Source organism: Asterias rubens, chromosome 15, assembly GCF_902459465.1.
Source record: "Asterias rubens chromosome 15, eAstRub1.3, whole genome shotgun sequence".
Lineage (NCBI taxonomy): Eukaryota > Metazoa > Echinodermata > Asteroidea > Forcipulatida > Asteriidae > Asterias > Asterias rubens.
Genome location: NC_047076.1, coordinates 4,589,929 through 4,607,314, shown reverse-complemented (window position 1 = coordinate 4,607,314; position 17,386 = coordinate 4,589,929). Strand labels below are relative to the sequence as shown.

At 38.9% G+C, this 17,386-nt stretch overlaps 1 protein-coding gene across 1 annotated transcript; it reads left to right on the top strand.

Moving 5' to 3' along the window:
- Window positions 1–6,669: 6,669 nt before the first annotated feature.
- LOC117299968 lies at window positions 6,670–17,078 on the top strand. Its single transcript, XM_033783599.1, has 2 exons — window positions 6,670–8,206; window positions 14,176–17,078. Exons 1-2 carry the CDS (start codon window positions 7,916–7,918, stop codon window positions 14,404–14,406), a joined length of 522 nt encoding a protein of 173 aa, XP_033639490.1. The 5' UTR covers window positions 6,670–7,915; the 3' UTR covers window positions 14,407–17,078.
- The last annotated feature ends 308 nt before the right edge of the window (window positions 17,079–17,386 follow it).

The following is a 17,386-nucleotide window of genomic DNA, read 5'->3' as shown; positions in this document are numbered from 1 at the left end:
CTAAGGCAGGACGAGGAGCCGGATCGAGGAATCGATCGGCCCTGAACAAACAAGTTTAACGATAATAAAATGGATTTTGTTTTCTGCCGGTGCGCGTTCATGATTAAGCGTAATGTGAAGGTTGCTCTGGACTGTATACTGTGTATTAGTATGCTTCTATAACCACATTTTATTTTTCGTTCATACCTTGCAAACGAACGCGTGGTGCTGCTCCTAGTTATTATTGACACGTGCTTGTACTGGGTGCCATGTTGCCTTGTAGATAGGCTTGTTTTTCGTGCATAATATTTATTAAGTCTTTGCACTTTTACTCGACGAGGACATAAAACTTCAATTACAGTGCTTGCACATTGTCGTCAATAATTTGTATAAAATTGATCATCAAAGTGGTTTTCATCAATGCTCTCGTTCAAAGCAGTCTTTCCAATTCGTGTTTCTAATTATAATAAAAAAAGCGTGATAGCTGAAGATAATTAAAAACCACTGTAAAATTTCAAGTGTATTGTACTGGGTGGTGATTAACTAAATTGGGAAAGCAACCTATTCACTGTTCTTTTGTGAGAACAAAATTAGCTTTCGTTAACTGCTTGGAAACTTTAAAAGCAACAGATAACAGCCTGACGGTTCAACCCTGTAGCAGAGTCTTTCTCGAAGGCAGCCCTTGTGCTGAACTGACAAGGGGACTTTTAGGTCGTTATGGACTCATTGGCACTTCCCAGAGCCTGGCATATTTCTGTGTCAAAATGAGTCATTCATGTGTCAAATTGACACAGAATCGAAGTTGAAATCCCACATTGAACCAGTTTCCGTGTCAGCTTGACCTGGAAGAAATGTTTCTTTTTCTGTACACCGAAATGGCCACTGTTGTAGTGCTGTTCAATGGGAACTTCATATTCTAAATCGATTAAAAAATGGAATCCTTCAACAAAAATCAGGAGACAAATTTAGAAGGGCAATTCTATACTAAAGACAAAACATTGAGACACAGAAATGGGGCAGAACTCATGGGAGCCGTATACTCTCTAAATGTAAAATAGTAAAAAACACCACTCTTTACTTTTCGAGCTGTCCCTTATATTATATGGGTCTTCAAAAAGAGTGGTGGTTATTTCATTCTTTTAGAGGGGTTTCACTCCAGGACAGAGTGAATAATCACTCAAAAAGATGCAAACTTCAATCTAAAAGAGTGGAAGACCACTCGAAAAAGAGTTGTTCTTCATATGGCTCTTCAAAGAGTGCTTTTTCACTCTTTTACATTAAGAGAGTAATCCGGGTCAATTCTGACCCTGGAGTTTTTTATAGTGTGTACAAGTCTCGTTGTTAACAATCTCGTTAACTAGTAATGCCTCACATTTGATATTTGAAGGAAACTAAATTGGTTCTCAGCATGAACATGGCCCAAGTACAACAAACATCTAAGGCGGTGTTCGAATTTTTTGGCTCAGGCTGTGGCTTGATAGCTATAATGATTCTATACGTTAACGCCAATGGGAGGCCCAAAGCAACACCCTTATAGCAACAGCTGCAGCCGCAAATTGGGACAGAGACTGAGTCGAAAATGTTCCAATAAGTCAATGTTAAAGCACTAGTCGCAACAGGGCCAATTACACTTGGGATGGCACTTCCAGAGCATCGTACGCAAGAGTGTGTGATTCTAAAAACTTCTGCAAAGAAGATACCTTTAAGACTGTGTGTAATTTTTGTGCAGTCATCAGCAACATTAGCCGTATATCGTTTCATGAACATTCGAATACGACAACCAAGCACACATATACAGAATCTTTACAAACAAACTTAAATGTTTGCTGTGTCCATACGCTGCAAGGTGGATTGAATAATGTGACATGGTGTCAATTTTAACCCCCAGTTTAACCACAATTTTTTGTATCATGTATATTTCTGGCTTCGTACAATAGTGTTTTTTATATACTCATATTGGAGGATACAACATCATAACTTTTATATGTAAATTATTGTATAGGTAAGTTACTATATGTTTACCCTCATGACATACTTTCGCAAATGTGCTGATTCCGTTCACACAGCAGAATGTCACGCGGCACGTTTTATAATTTTCCGGTTGCTGCATTCACATGGTCACAGCCTCAGGGAAGAAATGCATGTTGGGTTTTTATTCCTCCTCTTTTTGGAGGGTACAAAATTGGGTTATGAAAGTTGGCAGAGAGCCGCTGGGGAAACGTGCTTAATGCATTGTGAATGTGGTTTATTGCCCCAGAAATAATTTTTCTTGACTTTGTCACCTGAATCTTATATCAAAATTCCTCGCCAGTTAGTTTCAACCCGATCAGATTGTTCAACGTTTTGATAAAGCTGGTTAAAAGATACTTGCTGTGGGTTAAAGACAGTGGACACTGTTGGTAATTGTCAAAGACTAGTCTTCACAGATGGTGTATCTCAACATATGCATAAAATAACAAACCTGTGAAAATTTGAGCTCAATCGGTCGTCGAAGTTGCGAGATAATAATGAAAGAAAAAAACACCATTGTCACACGAAGTTGTGAGCTTCCTGATGCTTGATTTCGAGACCTCAAATTCTAAACTTGAGGTCTCGAAATCAAATTCGTGGAAAATTAATTCTTTCTCAAAATCTAAGTCACTTTAGCGGGAGCTGTTTCTCACAATGTTTTTTAATATCAACCTCGCCCCATTACTCGTAATCAAGTAAGGTTTTATGATGATAATTATTTTGAGTAATTACCAATAGTGTCCACTGCCTTTAAATGACATCTTTATAAATGGACAAAGCTGGTTAAATTATAGATAATAGTTTCCTTTACGGTATAGCTGGTTGAAGTATATATTGCTATATTATCTGATATTAAACATTATAAAAACGCTAAGATTCTTCATATATTGTATCGGTGTGACTATAGTATTTTTAGTGTAAGTTCTCTGTACACAAAAATTAAAATATTCATGTTGTTTACATAATATTATGGCAATAGTGTTACAGTTCATTTACTTTTAATATTTTCAAATCATGCACTCGAGCAAACTTCTTCACGAAAAATATATTAATGGTAAAAACGACATGCAGTGATGATGCTTGCGTGAAATATTGCTTACTGTAGTAGAAATTTCAAGCAATAACAGCTCAATTTATCTGTACAGGCAAAAAGTCATTTCATTATATTTAGTGCTTTTTTTAATCGATCGTTGAGCGTGAGAGGGCAACATGTAACGAGGTTGAAATGACAAGGCGCTATTCTCTTGACAATTTACAATGGATTGGTGTCAAAGATATCTTTTAAATTATTGAAGATGTTTTGTCGACACTTTTGTTATGCATAGGGTTCCGCTACTATTCGGAAGATATTCACTGGGTCGTGTGTATACTACATTATTTTCGCAAGGGTACGTTCATTTCAACCTCAATGACTTTGATATCAAAATTATGCGCTGCCGTCTCGAGAACAAGAAAAGTCAAATATAGTTAAACATGTGAAGAAGAAATTTCTAACTAAATTTTTGGAAACTGAGAAAGACTTTAGACATTAAGCCCTTTTAATAGTCATAAATTGCACACGTAAATTGTGCAACAAGGATTTTTGTTTTCCTCATTCTCTTGCAACTTCGATGACCAATTGAGTCCAAATTTTCACAGACATGGTATTTCATGCGTTTGTTAATATATACACAAAGTGAGACAACTGGTCTTTGACAATTACCAAAGGTGTCCAGTGCCTTTTACAGACAGTAGTTATACAAATATTAAAACTGATTCAGAGACTAGTTTAGATTAAAAAAAAAAACTCATTCTAAGTTTCACAATTTCGTGTGCCCGTGATTGCTTCAAAGTGTGAAAATTGAGCGGGCACCCTGAATGAAATATGACACAAGAAACCGTATAATAATGCTTGCGAAAAAAATGTCCAACTAAGCAATCAAAACAATCCCGCGGCAGAGAATTCTGCAGTGACAGCAAAGCTCGGCTTTGCGTCGCTCTCCCCACATACTGAAGCGAAGCAATTTTGTCATCACTCCACAAACCGCCCGTGGGACCTAATTCAATGATGGCCCAAAAGACGCGAAATATTATTTCACCAAACAGGTTAGTGATCGATCACGTAAGACTATCGGTGCAATTTGCCTCTGTGCGGGTCCCCCGAGGATGGGGGGCGATGTGTCCGCTGCCGTCCCTCGGTTCCGTCCCGGTGTTGGACCGGGTGTGATTGTAATTTCTATAAAAGTAAAAAACTTTATATAAAAAAAACCTGCATGAACTGCTTCTCTGCTCCGAGCACAGAGACATGACATTGACGCGGGGGTTTACGGGTTGTTGTCCGGTGTGTGATGACTACTTTAAAGGCACTAAACACTGTTGATAATTGCTCAAAATGACCGTGAGCATACAAACCTACTTTGTAACGAGCAATTGAAAACTGTTAATAATAAAATACTGTGTGATAAACGAGAAAGAGGTAGTTTCTCACTCAATTGATATTAAAAGACTTCAGGCCAGAGGACTTTTTAGGCACACAAACTGGTGCAAAAATTGATTGTTCATGCAAATGTTCGGATACACTAAATGAGAATGCTGGTCTCTTACCATTACTTAAGTGCCTTAAGAGTGAATGTAATAACGTCGGTTTTTATAACTAAGCGTTTTTATTATTTGGTTCAGAGATCTAATTTCTTACGGGCAGTAATGTAAGCCTCCTCGTTGGTATGTACAATCAGCCCCGAATGCCTAATAAACATTAGTCAAATTTAACCAAATAAGATAACAGTTTCACAAGCAAAACCGATTCACAGTTTCTTAAAATGTTCATCAAGAACCACAATTGTAACATAAACCATAAATTGAGACAGCCCGGTCGAGCAGTTTTTAAAAGTGTTTGTATAAACAGTAGGTTTAAGACATTTAGTTAGTGTATTGTGTTTTTTTATGTTTTCGTCATTTACTCTATGATTGTACATGTACTGCAGTCTTAAAACTAAATGTGAAGTGAAGTGTGATATGAAAAACATTGATCTTTAAAGACCGGGAATTACCTTTTCCACAAACCAACAACGAGTTATTCCTTTAACGGAGTGATATAACTCAACCCGCCTGCGCTATGGTAACCACGCACCGCATCCAAGCTAACTGTGGGTGTTATTTCAGAACCTACGGGCTTTGGGTTTCCGAATTATTATTTGCAGAGTGTTGATTGATTTCCAGTAGTAGGGCGACTTCAGATTGATTGAATCATTGGATAGATGAGAAATAAGGAAATTCAGTTTGGTTTGGACACGTGTTCATTATTGAAAAGAAGATTCTACAGTTTTTTGTTGAAACCGCATACACTTGTTTTTCAGGGAAGCATGAATAACACAAAAAATTCGCATCAATCAGTACTTCCATGCAGTATCAGAGTCCGGCTTTCTCCAGAAGACGAGCAGAGCATACTGATCGAAACGTCGAGTTGAAACCAGCGGTTCTTTACAGAACCACCCCCAACTCATTTACAGATTATCATCACACGTGGTTACCGCACACCTTTACTATTAAATTAGTATACATCGGTGTATAGGGGGAAAATCTTACTATTTTTTATCACCGATGCAAATTTCCATCTATCAAATCGTTGCAGTACACAATCTGCCTCTAGGGGCTACCGGGCAGTTTCGGTGTTCTAGTTGGTAAGACACGGTGTAAAACAAAAAAGATAATGTTCTTTATTCCGATTACAATTTCGATCTATTTTGAAAATGTGTATTTCTTGTAAAGAATTTAACAGAATGGAAAATATGATTGAGTTATCAGCAGAGGGGAAATTATACATTTTAATTTGCCGAGGAAATTGTGTTAATCATTGACTGGTAATTACATATTGCGTAAACTATCTTTAAATAATCAATCGTTTGAAGAAACAGTTGGTTACCGATTTACTTGATCACCCAAGCGCGAATCGCATTTCTTTCACGACGGCACGCGTGTGTCCAGAGGCCACTATATTACAAAATCAATAATTAACCTGTTCATTTCATGTTAGAGCAAACATACGAATGAAATTTTTCTTGCATTTCATATAATGCAACAAATCGAACGAGGTCAGGCGCAGGTTCTTGATTTTACTCTGATAATTAAATAGTAGACAAGAAGGCACCACTGGACACGTTTGGTATTGTCAAAGACCAGTATTCTCACTTGGTTTATTTATCCCAACATATACATCAAATAAAAAATCTGTGTAAATTTGGACTCAATTTGTCATCATCGACTCGTTGTAAGAGACATTTGGGGGGAAAAATCACAAATGTGTGTGCTTTCGGATGCTTCATAAAGGTCTTCAGGAAGTCTTTGTATATTTGAGTGAAAAGTTACCTCTTTCTAACTACGTTATTCAGTAGGAGCCGTTTCTCACAATGTTGTATACTTATCAGCAGGTCTCCATTGCTTGTAAACAAAGTATGTTTGTATGCTTAAACATTATTTTGAGTAATTACCAATAGTGTACAGTGCCTTTGAAGTAAGAAACGCTTGGTCATTGAAGAGTTACATTAATTAGTGTAACAACAACTGACTATCTCTGCATCCACTGACAGTAATTATACAGTTCATATCCAGCGCAATGGTCTGCGCGCAGTGGTCAGTTTGTGTGTGTAAACAGTCATTCGATTTGAACTGCTAGTGCGTGCACGTGCTCACAACAAACCACGTATCCCACATTGGCAAAGCAACCGTTGCTCAGCTCGGTGTGTGTAGTGGGCGGTTTGTATGACACAGTCGTGGAATGGTTTATAAAACGGCTCGCAACATGCCGCGCGTATAATTCCTTAATCAGCGATTCTACTACAATACCGCCTTGAAGAACAAACATCGCAAAGTGCTCTGGAAATACCTGGTTTGTATACAACAGTGGCTTTGTGTCTACAACGGCAGTGAACGTTGCATCTGAGCGATATTTCGCATGTAACACTACACTTAAAACCATGTTTGACCGTGGAATCTTTTTTCGCTGTTATTGCTTTCTACAACAGTAATGCTGCTATAGGCGGACTTCAGTTTTATCTTTTAAATTTCCACGTTCTGAAATGTGTGGTGGATGTACATTTTAGATTGTTCTGTGCCGTTTGATGGACTCCGTAAGGATTGGATGATTGTGTGTGTATACAGTCCTGACTCAAACATCATTCAACAAGCCGGTCTTGTCCCCAAGTGCAAATATTAAAGACTCTTGCCCTAGAACTCCGGAAAGCCACAGTAGTGCTGTTTTTTATCTGTGGAAGTGATGAAGACAGCTGTTTTAGCTTATGGAAACGTCTTTATCTATCATTCTTCTCTAAGATTCAGGAAGTAGTGCAGCAACAACTCGGTCATCCAAACATCTGGCAGCAGAAGTTCCTATAAAAAAAAACAGTTTGTGCGTAGTGTTTTGGGTTTAGTTAAAGGGACACTTGATTCGGATAATATTGAGCAACTCTTCAGGAAAAAAGTGCACAAGTAAAATTTATAATGTAGCGTCACGTACGACTCCTGGTTACCTTTTCCACCCTGAAAGGGGAACATTGTTACTTTTGCTGAGGCCTCAATGGAATTTGTGCGAGGGAACTGGATGTACACTTTTCGTGGGAAGATTTTGATAACTCAGGAACATCGAAGAAAGTGTCAGTGTTGGATGTCATCTTGTTCCGTGTATCGATCTAGTCTCCAACTATCGCGCGCCCTTTGTGTGCTTTTAAAATTAGGACCGGGTGATATTATTGTATGTTGCACGTTCGTTTGGCGTTTCTGTGCAAAGCTACGGATACTATAATTCGGAAACTCAGTATTAAGCAAACACTTCCGGGGGCTAGATTCACCTATCGCCGGAGTAAGAAGCTTTTCTTGAAACACTTTTGGCTCGAGGGGGTGAACAACATATTGCTGTACTTTTAAAGTGTTTTGGATTTGAAAAGCCGCTACGATGGATAGGTCTGTGTGTCTCAAAACAATAACTTTTACTGTCGTCTTGTTTACAGCTATGGTCGTGATGCGGTCAGGCTGGGGTGCGGCTGAGGGGGGCGAGGCCCGCAGTGCTACCCTGAAATGCTACACCTGCGCAGCAAACGACTTCGAGGAGGATTTCGAAGACAAGTTGTCCAACTGTGAGAACGGGAAGACGAGTAGGACAGTGGAATGCCCGTACGAGATACACAGGGCCAGGGATGAAATAGGAGAGGATTGGAACGACTTCATAATGTATCCGAGCTGCACGGTAAGTACTTTTCTTTGGGTATGGCTTTATCACTACCTGGCTAAATTGTATCACTGTTGAACCATGTACACATATATTATTACCTGTATAGGATTTCAAACTGTGGAAACTAATAAAACATTGAAAGGGGAGAAGAACATCCATTTCAATTAGAGCCCAATTTCATTAAGATTAATCATAAGCTCATTTATTTGTCCATTTTTGGCAGCATCTTTTTAAATTACAATTTCACATGTTCCATTGTGATTGGCATCCTGCTTGTTTTTATTTGATTAAATGCGAATCTTGTTGCACATTCAAGATGTTATATTAACTGAAAGTACTGCGTTTTTTTAAAATAAATATCTGGAATACTTTCTAATCCAAAGATAACTTTCCCATAAAATGTAACTGATACCGTGTGTGATTTTTTCCTAAAAAACTAAATACTACCCCATTCGCAAGGACTCTGTACCTTCAATATCCAAAACTACAAGCACAAATCATTGAGAAAAAAAAAGGTTTCTTAAAACCAATTTTAATCAAATTTTTACCCCCCCCCCCTCCCATTTTCGCTGACCGGAGGATGAAACCATGAATGCAAGGTTTTATCCTGCAAACAAAATTGCCTTTTCCAATCTGAAGTTGTGGAAAATATATGATAGTTGCATTTTGTAAATTGCCAATTTGCAAACGCCCATCAGAACATCTTGAGTTTCTATTCTTACGACAGAAATATCAAATTCCAGAAATCAATTTCATTCCGGTCGCATTAGCCAAAAGAAGAAAACAAAAATAATAAAACAAACCATCTGTTTTCACTTTGCTTATACAAATATTAATGTGTTTTCCTTAACGGCAGTGGACACTATTGGTAATTACTCCAAATAATTATTAGCATAAAAACTTTCTTGGTGACGAGTAATGGGGAGAGGTTGATGGTAAAACATTGTGATAAACGGCTCCCTCTGAAGTGCCATAGTTTTTGAGAAAGAAGTAATTTTCCATGAATTTAATTTCGAGACCTCAGATTTAGAACTTGAGGTCTCAAAATCAACCATCTAAACGCACACAACTTCGTGTGATGACAAGGGTGTTTTTTCTTTCATTATTATCTCGCAAGTTCGATGACCGATTGAGCTCAAATGTTCACAAGTTTGTTATTTTATGCATATGTTGAGATACACCAACTGTGAAGGCTAGTCTTTGACAATTTTCAATAGTGTCCACTGCCTTTAAAGATGAATACGTGTCAGTCTAATTGAACAAACGATTGATAATTCGTGGTCGAGTAATTTGTAGTATTTGTTACGACGATTAACCTTCATTAGGAAATTTATATTTTACAACCACAAGTATTATAATCAAACACAACCTTCGTTTCGGTTTTACAATGTACCAGTACATGTAACAGTTAAAGAGTTTGATACCTTGTGTAGATCACGGTTTTGGCAACGACATGAATTCCTACTCACTGTGAATGAAGATGTATGTAGAATAATTTACGAGAAAGCTTCAGCTTCATTTGTCGTCAATTTATTTAAGAAAAACACATTAATGATCACAAGAGAGTCGCGTTAATTCGTACGGTTGTACATTCTAAAAGAAATTCGTTTAGCTGAGACAAAATTTATGTTCGTGAAATTTGTTTTCCTAATTTCTCAAAAACTGCAGCGTAACAGCAAGTTATCTATAAGGTCTCTAAATCAAATTCGTGGAAAATTACTTCTTTCTCGAAAACTACGTCACTTCATAGGGATCCGTTTCTCACAATGTTTTATACTATCAACCTCTCCCCATTACTCGTTACCAAGTGAGGATTTATGCAAATGATTTTGATTAATTACCAATAGTGTCCACTGCCTTTAAGGCATGTAGGCCTAAAGGTCCATGTTAATGTAGGGACGTTTGTGTTTTGTTTCGTGCAAATGGTACACAAACCCTTTAATACATGCTGACCAAAATGTCACAGCTGAGCAGACAGACGTGTTTAAAAATGACCCTTCAAACATTGGTACCAGCACATTAGTTAAATTTCAAGTACTAGAGGGAAATTATAACAAATACAAACGAATGCCAATCTAGTTCTACAAAATGACTTGATGACAATCGTTCTTTCCCTAGTGTATGTTTACTCGGTCATTATTTGTTCACAGGCAATAATAACGAATACAAAACAGACCCTGAAACAACAGTCATAGGGGGCCAATTATTGGCAATAAAGGCTTTTGGTTTAGAAGCCTGCATCAGCTTTCGATAGCCTGCATCAGCTTTCGAAGCATTTTATTGTGACGTAGTGTGATTAACGTAAAAAGATATCAGTTCTATAACCCAACATTTGAATCAGAGAAGCGTTACTGCAGTAACTGTTCTCATACTTGTGTATTCTTGTTAAGGATAACTGCGTGGACATTAAACGCTCCGGATTTTCGGCATTATTTCAAAAGCGCGACCACCTTTTAAATTGAAAGTCCTCTTAATATGTTTTCTGTTTGTACCTCCACATTTAAAAAGGATCAAAACAATTAAAAGGTTCCAGAATCAAAGTTTAACTTTGCATTTAACTTTGCATAAAGAACGTCAACAAACTCAGATGCACGAAAGTGAATCAATTTTAACTTTAGTGTCACCCAGTACTCCGGAACACTCACTTTGGGCCCAGAATATGTAAAAAAAAAAAAATTTTGAATGCACACAAAAAGTTGCAGACTGCGATCAACAAACATGCCCCAAGTAAAAGTAATATTCAATCCGGATTCGGGTCACTTCAAATCCCCAAACCCCTCGTTCTCTGAAAAATAGTCATCTTTGACTATTCGGGAAGCCCGTTTGTACAAGTATTGCTTGCTGCTCAGGATGCTGCGAATATTATTGTACATCTATACAGTATTGCCCTCAACAACTTTTCGATGTAGAAATTCAATATTGGTTCGAGGGGGAACAAAACTCTTGTCAAAACCTATACGACTCCCGAACCCCTCACCGGTGAACCCCTCGCTCTCTGAAAAAAATAGACATCTTCGACTATTCGGGAAGTCCGTCTGCACTTCTCGCTTGCCGCTCATGATGCTGCGGCTATTATGCGGCTATTTTGCGGCTATTAATGTGGATCTATACAGTATTGGGTATCCTAGATTGATACTGTACCTCCTATCCTTATCCATGGATATTATCAGATCGACCACGCCGTTTCTATTAGCGGAAGCCGAGGATGATATAAGATACGAGGGATTTCCACTAAGTTCCGTCTTGGCCAACGAGCTAAATCTTATTTATCTCCCCACTACTTTCTCCCCACAGCATAAGAGACGAAACACTATCCTCCAATTTTTGGATATTTTTTTATTTTCTCCCGCTGCTGCCCGTGCGTGGTCTCTCTGTAATGGTTACACTGCCTCCTCATATCCGTCTGGTTTATGAGCTATGATTGATCGGCTAGCAGGTGAGGCAGGGCTGGACTGAGAGTGATGAGGAAGACAAAACGTGACTTGATTCGTCCGGGGCTTTCCTTATATCAATTGGGATAAAAGTCTGCATCGATGCAAATCAAATGAAGATTTCAAGAGGTGATAACCGAACGTGGGAGACAAAACTTTGATCAGCATTGTTTAGGACAGGTTGAAGACAACGCGTCGTGTTAGAAACGAAACGTGTTTATCTCAGAGAACAACTCATACATGAAACGAAATAATTTAAACATGGTACAATGTACAACGTATAATTGCAAGTATTGATATTTACAAACATATGCTCATATAATATTCGTCTCCCGAGACGAAAATTATTTTTCGTGACATTATTTAACTCATTTCTCAAAAACTACAAAACTTCAGCAAGTAATAATTAAAGGGATTTTCAAACCGTGTACGTTTGATTAAAACCTGTGAACATGGCGTGTTGTGTCCTAGAAAAAGGTACCCAGACCATTCAGCGCAGTACTAGCATTGTACAAGCGCTCGAAAGTTTTTTTTAAGTCACTTCTTCAGGCCAATCATCCGCGTTGATTTTCAGTGCTCCCTTCAGGGGTTAGTGACGAGGGGTGTCAACAAGGTGCGATGTCCATGGTAACAAGGCTGGTATCTAGGGTGGATTTTAGCGATCATGCCTGAAACAAGTTTCTGATTAAAAAATCACTGACTGAAACAATTTTTGAGAGCTACACGAAAAATGGTCGGTAACCAGTAACAGATAATGACGTACATGTATGCACATTTCTATAAAAATTATATTCTTGAAATATGCCTACATTTTATTTTCAAGCAATGGAACTAAGTCTTTGTAGTTTTATCAACATTACTAACTGTTATGCTTCTGTGTATTTCATTTGCAAAAGAACTCCAAAGAAAATTTTCGATAGTTTTTAGAGTCTGCCATCTTGAAACCAAGCTTAACCAAGCCAACATGTCGGTACTGTTTTTCCGGAACAGCCTCGTCACTACGGTTCAACGGAACGCGCAAAAACGTTCAGCCAATGACCAAAACATGTTTCTGGGTATAGGGTCGCCAAAAAGCGCTCATGTGGTTCACAGACCTATAAAAAGTGACGTCAGAAGTTCGGGCAGCAACAATCGTGATATGAATCGCAAGGTACGAGTTTAGTTTGAAACAGAAAAGATCGTGCAGAACAACCCTCTTCGCGTGCCATCTTCCGAGAAGTTGAAGTTGTCTAAAGAGATAAAAGCGACAGAACGTGAGCGAGCATGCCGGATTCGCATCAGGTGAATTTTGGAAAACTCGTCTCCGTCCACGGTTAGCTTGTTTTCTTGAAGGATAGTACGTGACCCCCTGACGATGGGAAGAAACGTCTCCATGGTTTGGGAGTCAGGAAGAGCATTTTGAGGCCCTTATACTCGGACAACCCTTCAAATAGATCATCACGACTCTGCAACGCGTTCACGCAAAGATCACAACCTAAAAGGTTTTGCTGTTTTTCATGAAAAGCTTGGCACTGTCCAAACAAATTATAATACTGACCGTTTCTACTTGTTGGTTCAGTTGAATAGAAGACCCGCTTTCATCTGTTTAATAGAAGTAAAAGTCTGTCAATAACCTCTCCACGTTTTCTATAACCATTGTGTTTTTTTGTTTTTTTATTCCGCCCGCATTAGTACGGCATGAATTTAAAAACAATACAAACACGACCGCTTCGGTTTAAAAGGGGTTTGTTTATTTTCAAAGCTAAAATGATGATTTTTATACGGGTCGGCTGCTCTGTAGAAAATGGAGATCAAATATTGATAATGGTTGCAAGGCAGTGTGTATTGAAAGACGTGGAGTTGATTCTTGTATGGCTGAAGTGTTAGTCTGTGTGTCCTAAGCACGTCTTTGTACCCTCATCTCTTTGATTGCTGGGTGACTTATTGCCACGAGATGGAGTCAAGCTCAGGTCAAAAAGCGAAAACTTTGCCATAAAATGAGAGTAAGAACTTTGCTATGAGATATTCCACACGCTTAGAACGGATCAAAAAATACATCTTGTGTACATTTTGACGGATTTGGTGGGCTGGGCGGGTTGATTGTAAAGGTTTAGTACTTTCAAATGTACAACTCAACCTTAGCGTTAACCGGTCTGTATTTTTTGCATAAAAATTTCAATTTTTCAGAAAAAAATATCCGTCAAAAGGAGAGATAATTTTACTAAAGACTTCTAAACTCGCAATTGCTCATTCAGATTCATTTAGTTGGATGGTATAGCGCGATTGCAGTGTAAATTAACAAGACGGGACAAAATTCGTAAACTGATTCGAGTTGGACCAGATCGTAATACACTCTAAAAGGTTCCTAGCACAGAAAAGTATCGCTCAGCAGAAACAGTTTACCAGCAAAAATTACGTGTTTAGTTTGCATTTTTTGGCATTGCAAAGACATTTTGTCGCTCATTATTTTTTGCGAACAGCTTTATGTAATTGGGCCATGATGAAACTGTTTAAGACAAGGAATCAAGTCTTCCTTATTAATTATCTGTTGACCTTTTTGTGCATTCCCTACAGGTGGTGAAACAGAAAGCTGCTGGCGCTGTCACGAGCTACACGAGGGGATGTAAACTGTTCACCAACTGCACGGAGGTCAAGGAATGCGAAGAATCCGATGACAATTCTGGAGTTTGTAGGTCTTGCTGCGACACGGATTTATGTAACTCGGCCCCGTCATATTTAATACGCAGTGTGCATTGGCTCTGGACACTAGCCACCATCTTGATTGCTATGGTAACGAGTAGTTGAGGACATCTTGACGAGGGGATTTGTTTGCCGACTTAATTAGGATAATATGGACGAGTGATTATAGTCCACCTAAAGTTGGAACGATGGCAGGAATTCAAGTTTGAGATCTCCAACCTTTTTTTTTACGTGGCACACACAGACAGTATCTGACTGTTCTGTCTGTAACGATTGCATTGAAGTGTTATAGCAGAGAGTCGAACGTCGCCCAAGAGAGATATTTTCATCTGCGATATGAAACTATTTTATCGAACTGCTGATTGACTTTCCACAGTACACAGGGTCACGACCTGACTCCGTGTTTGTGAAAGAAAGGCGGATTGAAAATGTATAGGAAAGAGATAATGTAGGAAAGCGATGAAACTAGTGACTGCAATACGGTCAGCAATCAACTTAATTTCCGTCCCTATGAATAAAAACTGGTGAAAGAATACCTCATCAGGATAGTTAAAGCAGCTTTCACGTTTCACTGTGTACTAGGAGTAAATTAATAGAACGTAACTGCACATTGTGATACGTAACTACAGACGTACCGTAAAACGTGAAACACTTGTAAGGTAAAACGTAAACAAACACGTCCCCTGAAACGTAACTGCAGTTCTAACGTAACCTGCAGGCAGTTTACCTAACAAAGTTGAATTTGATGACGTGATGGGAGGCACCGTGACTTCAATTGTTTGGTATTGTCCAAAATTGGTCAAAACTACAAACTAAGGTCATGGCCACTTCAGGTCACTGCACAAATGATGTGGTCAGACAACATACCATCTATGAACGAACTGGGTACATAGGAAGATAAAGTTTCCTTTGGTGTCATTGCATTGTGCTCGGAGTTAATTGATTTGTTGATGCACGCTGGAATTGACAAATTCTTAGCATTGTATGCACCACCGTCTCCAGGGCCAAATCCAGGAACCCCGAAGTGTCGAACAGTTGCTTACCGTTTTGAGCCTCAAAGACACGGTGTCAAATTTAATATCCATGGGGATTATTCAGCACATCATGCATGTTTTGACATAAACGTGTTCTCTGCGATGCTCTACTAAGAGTATCTGTCAAGATCAGGGAACGGATGATGAGGCTTGCTGGCCACTGTTTCCATCCAGAGCTAGCTGTGTGCCCCCTAGTTCTTTTGGAACCCATCGAATGAAACAGGAGCAAGGGCAGGAGGAGACTAACATTCATTGATCAGCTGCAGAAGTACGCAGCACAACAAGAAACCAACGAGTTGAGGAAGCTGAAGCTGGACCGGGATGGGTGGAGGGCGACCATCAGAGGTTTCCAAGATGGTGTCGGCCGGCTGAAGACAACCTCTCACTCAACTCAGAATGGCCTGGACTCCAGCTACGACCGGCTGTTCTCGCCTCGGTAGAGAACCACTGTCATATTATTCCTCACAAACTCAATGATGAGAAGTTTGCCCAACTCCTTTGGAAAGTTGTATACATCGACAGCACCGGCGATTGTTTTTAAACTTCTAAAACGCAATGGATACAACGAAGACTGTTTGTAGGATTTGAAACTTTGCATGGTGGAAGTGGAACTCCGAGCGATTTGCAGTAACACCATGTGGACATCTCCTTTTAGGTAGTGCTGGTGAAACCTATGGTTCTTTTCAGAACCAACACTACTCAAAAAGAAATATTCACATAGTGTTACCGGAAATCTCTCTTAGAAGACTATTTGGGTAGGGTGGTATAAACACTGGAATGCCAGACTAGGAGTTCGCTCACTTTCTATAGTAGCTTTACATTTCATCAACTACTTCCAGGTCAATTTGTGCTCGTACGACCAAACGAACTATCTGTCAAAAGTCACACAATTTTGCAATTCGGGTTTTACACTAATTATTAACTAACTCATTACTTTTCAATTGTCTGCAAGTTTCAGTACCCATCACGTAATAGTTTTGTAATTGCACTAATTATTAGTATGAACGGCATATCACCAGATTTGCCATGAGTTTCAACGAGGTGAAGGGTGACATATCACGATCCGCTACTTCACGAAGTGATACACAAAGCGCTATAGCAGTTCAGGTGCGCGTGGTTAATATTTGCGTTGGTTTGTACACAGCGCTTTACGGGTAAAACTCGTTTTTTTTTTCATTTTCGCGAAATAACGAATGGGTTTAAGAAATTAGTTGGGAATAATGATTGCAGTGAGCACAACCCGAAACAGCAGTTTAAAAAATGTACCAGTTCCGTTTCGATTATTGCCAAACAGGAATATTTTTGACTCATGTGGGCAAGTTTAAAAGCCACTTCGTTGTACGAGCGACGAATTATTGTAAATTTCCATTCCTCGAACATTTTTTTTCAATTTCGTATTTCACATTTTTATTAAGTAAGTAATACATTTGAAATGTATGTAATGCAAGTGAAGTCTTGCCGTTAACGTAAATTCTAACGTAAGAGAAGGTCTGACATATATCCTTCGGTTACATACGCTCGGCCTTTTCGAAACGATGATTTCTGCTTTTGCTGCGTGACACAGGCTATATCCGTTTGCGTGAAGTGCCGTACGGAAAGCACACGTGAAAAAACCAGGATACTGAGGGAGTTTTAGCCGTAGCTTAAGTCAAATCCGTAGTTTCGAAAAGGGCCTGACAGTATGCGAACCTATCAAGTCAAGCCCTCCCCCCCCAAAAAAAAAAAAAAAAAAAAAAAAAAAAAGTTACACCGAGATTTGAAACTTTTTTGAAATAATAAAACAAACTTGAAATTGACTTAGAACAAGAAATAGCAAACCGTAAACAAAACGTCATACGTGCTCACTGCACTTCTATGCATATAATGGCTTGAAACAAGTACATATTGGTTTGAACACGTAGTATTCGCTTGCCTGCACAGAGTCAACACGTCCAAACACATTAGCCCACGGACTTCTTGGCTGGAAAACAAAGGTCATTTATTCATCTTCATCAACCACTTTACAAATTACTGTTTATTATTCAAGGCACTGGACACTATTGGTAAATAAC

Excerpts from the sequence above, each read along its gene's own strand:
- LOC117299968 (XM_033783599.1), top strand. The coding sequence starts at position 7,916 with ATGGATAGGTCTGTGTGTCTCAAAACAATAACTTTTACTGTCGTCTTG. Across the intron at positions 8,207-14,175 it reads TAATGTATCCGAGCTGCACG|GTGGTGAAACAGAAAGCTGC; the intron begins GTAAGTACTTTT and ends CATTCCCTACAG.